General features: G+C 41.1%; 1 protein-coding gene across 1 annotated transcript; it reads right to left on the reverse strand.

Moving 5' to 3' along the window:
- Positions 1–3,311: 3,311 nt before the first annotated feature.
- On the reverse strand, positions 3,312–4,502 carry LOC149244471 (uncharacterized). The gene has a single exon (XM_089371551.1). It carries the CDS (start codon positions 4,500–4,502, stop codon positions 3,312–3,314), a length of 1,191 nt encoding a protein of 396 aa, XP_089227677.1.
- Positions 4,503–6,274: the final 1,772 nt, after the last annotated feature.

Consider the following 6,274-nt stretch of genomic DNA (forward strand, 5'->3'; position numbering starts at 1 on the left):
CCTGATGGCTTCCAAATGCTTAGCACTGCACCTAACTCCTGTGAACCGAATCGACCTGGATGTATCCACTAGAATGAGCCAGAGAGAGTGTCGAGCTCTGGGCAATTAAAATAGATCGTATGCTCATCATCCTGAAGTTTTTACTCCGCATGCTATACACCCAATTCCTCATTAATGGGACTTAATGCACTGCCAAAAATCGCCTACTTGCTCTACGATGGAGCCCAATGCCGGCGTCGCTCGTATGGGCATTAACTGCTCATAATATCACCCGCATCCGGGTGCGAGTTCTCCTGCGGCTGCATATCACTAGTAACTATAGTCTTGAAGATGGAGAGTTGATTCTCTGAAACTATGTTGGAGATTGAGCCTTCAAAGAATTCCCTTCCACTTTCCTCCCCTATGTTTGCAAGAAAGTCAGCCAATTTATTCCCTTCTCTTTTAATGTGTTTAAAGGAAATTACCTGGTGATTGGTAAACCATTGTTTGAGAAGCTCTAGTCTAGTGGCCAATCTCCAACTGCTACTGACCTTATATACCTGAGATCCCTGCATAAGCTTTGAGGCCATGTTGATGATGATTTGGGAGTCCCCTTCCACTATAAGAGGCAAGAGTCTCCGTTCCTGTGCCAAATTTAGTCCTCTCCATAGGCCCTCCAATTCTGCTGCATTGTTGGTATTCCAACCAATTGAGCCAACATAGGTTATTAGGGGGAGTCCCTGGTAGTTTCTGATGCTTCCTCCGTATCCTGTTTTTCCTGGATTCCCTTTCGAGGCTCCATCGAAGTTAAGCTGGTATGCATTATTTGGGGGAGGTGTCCAACTTGATGGAGATTCTAGATGCTTTGAAGAGTTATCCTTTGATATTAACGGATGTTGTAATTGAATCTGCCAGTTATCCCATATGGCTTGTTCCTGCGGGAGAGATGGGAAGTCCTCTTTAGACCATCCTTTAACAGACAGAGTTTCTTTAATGTTCTGGTGCAGTCCTTGCCAAATTTGTTCAATTGGTTGAGATTGATCTTTAAATATCCTTCTATTTCTTTACTTCAAAATATTCCACATAAGTAATCCTGGTATGAGCTGCCATAGTGTGTCTAAGAGTTTACTTTTATACGGCTCTTGGGGCCAGGTGCGGAGAGTCCCTTTGATGTCTCCATTCACTCTTCCATCCTTCTGACATCGGAAGGCAATTTTTTCCCAGAGTTTCTTTCCCATTGGACAGGATTGCATAAGATGTAATGCTGATTCCTCTTCCTATTTGCAGTTTGGGAAGATGGAAGGTCCAGCAAAATTCCTTTTCCTGAGATTGTCCCATGTGAGAATTCTGTTGTGAGAGATAAGCCATAAAAAAGTTGAGACCTTCGGCCATATGGATGGGTTCCATATCCTATCCCATAATTGATCTTTTATTATCTTTTCTTTGATGAGTAATTTATAAGCTTCCCTGGTGGTGAAAGTGCCTTTTTCCTCATATCCCCACCTAAGGGTGTCCCGGCCTGCCGAAGTGAGTATTTTCCTTTTTTGAAGCTCATTGGAGAGGGAGAGTTGGGTTTGCTCCGGGCTATGTGGTATTATGTGCCTGGCCTCTTTCCATTTTCTATGTTCTTGAGTGTTGTGTGAGTCCCAAAATCGACTCACCTTCTCATATTGTTGTATGTCTTGATCAACAATACCTGGAATTGTGTCTTTGAGGTTAGGGAGTTGTTGCCATGAGTCTTCCCAAAATCTAGCCGTGTGACCATCCTTCACCTCCCAAAAACTGTGTTTCTGAATTATATCCCTGTGTTGAATGGCTGAGTTCCAAATTACAGATCCTTTATTGGTTTCTGACATTCTAAGTCTCTCCTCCATGGATTTGTTGCTTGCATACTTCGTTGTCCAAAGGTAGGCCCAAGGTGTTGTGGGATTGGTTAGCCATTTCCACCAGATTTTGGCTCCCATGACCATATTACTATGTTCTGGGTCTCTTAGTCCAATTCCCCCTGCCTTTTTTGGAAGACATGCTTTCTCCCATTTTACTAATGCCCATTTTCGATTAGGTCCTGAATTACCCCACAGGAAGTTTCTCTGAAGCTGTTTGATAGCTTTAAGGACCCATTTGGGTGCTGCCAATATGGAGAACATGTAAAGAGGCATGGTTTGAAGCACTGCTTTGATTAGAACTAGCCTACTTGCCATATTGAGCGCTCTATGCATCCATAGGGATAATCTGGCTTCCAGCTTCTCTAAAAGATTGTTCCATGAGGCATGCTTAAGATCTGTGGCAAATAAAGGAGCCCCCAAATACTTAGATGGAAGGGAAGCAATGGAAAAACCAAAGATACAGGCAATAGTTCTTTGGATGTAAGGCGAAGTGTTGAAGAAGAAGATCTGGGATTTGAATTTGTTGATGAGGGCACCAGAGGCCTCCGAAAAGTTTGCAAGAATAGATTTAATGGCTCAAGCTTCTTGAAAAGACGGGTGACCAAAAATAAGGTTGTCATCAACGAATTGCTGGTGTGAAAAAGCAGGGACTTGGTGGAAGGCTAGACCTTTGAGATGATGAGAGCGGAGGGCTTCTTTAATGCTACGACCTAAACCTTCAGCCAAAATGACAAACAGGAAAGGTGATATAGGATCCCCTTGGCGGATGCCTCTGGAGGGACGAAAGGTGGGAGAGGGGATTCCATTGATGAGAATAGAGAAGAACGAAGAGGAAGTGAGACTACTAATCCATCTAATCCAAGAGGGGGCAAAACCAAAGGCTTGAAGGACTTGTTGCAGATATTCCCAACTGATACTATCAAAAGCCTTAGATAAATCGAGTTTGAGAAACATACCTAGTTTTTTTGTTTGCTCGAGAGAGTGGATTTTCTCATGCGTTAGAATTATCCCATCCGTAATCTGCCTTCCTTCAACGTAACCAGTTTGTTCTGGAGAGATGAGAAGTGGAAGCAGGGGATTCAATTTGGAAGCTATCACTTTGGAAACAATCTTGTATATGATGTTGCGTAAGGCAATCAGACGGAATTTATCTGGAGTGGATGATTCCTCTTTTTTAGGGATTAAAGCTATGAATGTTGCGTTCAGTCCTGGATACATCCACCTGAGGGTACGCGATTCTTCCACCACTTGCCATACCTCCCATTTGACCAGATCCCAAAAGTAATGAAAGAAATTTGAAGTAAAGCCATCGGGTCCCGGAGCTTTTCCTGCTTTGAGTTGATGAACATCCTCATCAACTTCCTGGAGGCTTATGGGTTTGAGAAGGAGAGTGTTATGCTCATCCATGATTAATTTGGGAATATTGCTGATGATTTTCCCGATAGCTTATGTTCTGTTTATATCCGGCTCTTGATTCATCTTCTTGAAGTAGTTGAGGAATACCTGTTCTATCCCTTCATGTGTTTCGATTTTGCCTCCTTGTTCATTGGTCACTCGGGAAATTTGATTAATCATTCTCCTTTTCACTGTAGACTTGTGGAAGAATTTCATGTTCTTCTCACCCTCCTTCAGCCATCTAACTCTCGATTTTTGTCTCCAGAGAGTTTCCTCCTGTGACTCTCGCTCGAGGAGTTGATTCTCTAAGGATTGCTCTTTCTTGCTAAGTTCTTCCGAGCGTCCTTCAGTTATCATTCTTTGCTGAACCACTTTCATTTCTTGATTGAGGATTTCCTTACTCTTAAAAATGTTGCCAAAGACAGAATGATTCGATTTTTTAATTTCCCCTTTGAGATATTTCAGCTTCCTTTGGAATGAAGCCATTTTTGTACCATCCGTCAAATTGCATTTTACCCAGGTTGCTCTAACAAATTCGCTGAAGTCCGGATGAGACAACCAAAAAGCCTCAAATCTAAAGGGACGTCTAATATGGTAGCCAGGACGGTTCCATTGGAGGGCTATCGGCCAATGATCGGAACCGGAGTAAGGGAGAATAGAAGCTGGGAATTCTCCCCCTACATGAACAGCATTGTCAGAGATTAAAAAACGATCCAGATGCAATGCTATTTGCATTGGACCTGTCCTTTTGTTGTTCCACGTGTAGAGGCCATTATTAGTAGGAACATCTATAAACCAGTTATTCTGTATGAAATCCTTTAATAGAGATCCATCCCTATTTGTTCTACATTTGCCTCCCTTTTTTTCCTCCATCGAAGCGATCATATTATAGTCTCCTCCAGCGATCCATAACGGGTATTGCCTATCGGTGCTGAGATTTGTTAGATCCTCCAATATTTCATTCTTGTGCTGGGTTTCTTGACGAAAGTACACATTAGTGATGTGCCCATAGATGTTGGTTCCTATTATATGGAATATTTCTTGGATGAAACTTTTATTTGCATGTATGTTGGTCATTTGAATCTGTCTTGCATCCCAAAGCAATGCAAGTCCTCCAGAAGCACCCTGAGCATCAACAGCTGCTACTACTACCCTTGGCCAGGCCTTAGCTGCTATTTTTTCCAAAACTGTCGAATTGCATTTTGTTTCCTGTAGAAAAAGAACTGCTGGTTTTTCTTCCATTAACATGTTTTTTAAGAGTTTTCCTTTCCTTGGGCAGTTAAGCCCTCTGATATTCCATGAGATCAACTTCATTGGGAAGGCTTAGGATTGATGTTGAAATACTTGGTTAGCTTGGCATATCTGCCAGAGTCTACCAGCACTTCTCCAATCTTGATGGTTCTTTCTAAGGTAGTTTTCCTACCCCTTTTTTTGATGTCTTTGGTAATGAATTTGTCGTCCCATTGGCTGCCAAATATTGCATGTCTTTTAATTTGATGCATCTATTTGCATTTCTTTGTTAATGGAATGCAAGTTGTAGGATTTTACCAAGAAGGTCAATGGAAAAGTTGAATAGGAGACTGATGATCCCCATAAATAGGTAATTATATGGGATCATTTTACCTCCTAACATAGTCAAATAAACCATTCTCTTAGCTTATTCTATGTTTTTCTATTATATTTATGCTTATGGGGTGAGTTGAGTTTGTTATGATGCCATGTGGTCTAATATGTGTTTAATGCAGCTTATTGTTGAATTTTGAAGAGAAAGTCAAAGATTCAGTGGACAAATGGTAGCAATAACTTGAAGTGGACAAAGGAGGGGACTTATAGGAGGGAATACTACTCATTTATTACTCCCCACTTTGAATTCCCCTTCATTCAGCTCGGAGTACAAACATCCAAATCAATGCATTAGGAGGCAGCCGAGCAAGTGGAGGATAACTAATGATTATCTCGAGTTTTGGGAGACAAGCCTCCCTGATTTCAAGGAAGTTGTTGGTAGCTTCAGTTTTATAAGTAGAGAGGCTTAGGGCCTCACTAGGGTCAGATTTTTATCGGATTTTTGTTGGATTTTTTCTTATGTAAACTTTGATCAACTTTGAGCTTATTTTTGTGACAGTTTCATGTAATCTTGTTATTGTTTTGATAATAAAGATGGAATACTCTTTGAGCTAGCACTGAGTTACCTCATAGGGCTGAAGCTCTTGGGTTAGGGCCAAATCCAAGCAGCCAAACTCTTATTTATTTGTATGTATATGCTTTGTTTCAGTTTGTATATTAGTTGCTGTTTGATATATCTCTTTCATGGTTAAGAATCGGTTGATTTTGATGATTTAGGACTTTGCTTCCATTTGTGCTTTGTATAGTGGGTTAAGAAACGATAAAAAGAAGATTCAAAAGGCTAGAAATAGTGCCTTGGCCTCTCTTCCTCCCTTTGGGACCATGAATTGAGGCAAAGAACCTCTTGCTACCACAAAAACACAGATTTTCCTCATTCATAGGACTTCTAGTCTTTGCAGTTTTTTAGAAGGTTAATGCTTTGCTTTATATCTTTTCCACCAATCTCACTTCTTTATTTGCAATAAGTCTTCTTCCATGCTTTCTTTCTTGTAGCATTTCTCATCATTTGCTTTCATAAATCATAGTTTATATTAGATTGATGGAAAATTCTTTCTTCCTAGATGCATTTGTTTCATTGCTTGTTTGATCTTATTGGTTGACTGTCAGCTCTTTTGCAGTAGATATCTTCTAACAAAAAGATAGCCTATCAGCCACCACATCCTCTCTCTGATCCATTCCCTACAGGTCACCCAAAGCTCACCTCCCTTCTACCTTAGCTTTCTGCATTTTTCCATAGAACTTCTTCCTCTCTCCTTGAGCAAACCCAATCATCTATCTCTCTCCTGCTGATTCTTAATAGACCCTAGGCACCTTAACATCTCAATCCAACCTTCATCCACCTTTTCCACCCACTCTCATACCCTCGAAACCATGAAAAATGCTCTTGGCCT

This window comes from Pinus tabuliformis, chromosome 8, assembly GCF_031772625.1.
Source record: "Pinus tabuliformis cultivar Carrire ecotype Pingquan chromosome 8, CPIR1, whole genome shotgun sequence".
In the NCBI taxonomy this organism is placed as follows: domain Eukaryota; kingdom Viridiplantae; phylum Streptophyta; class Pinopsida; order Pinales; family Pinaceae; genus Pinus; species Pinus tabuliformis.

What these genes read in the sequence shown, in the direction of transcription:
- LOC149244471 (XM_089371551.1), bottom strand. Translation starts at nt 4,502, where the DNA reads ATGGAAGAAAAACCAGCAGTTCTTTTTCTACAGGAAACAAAATGCAAT.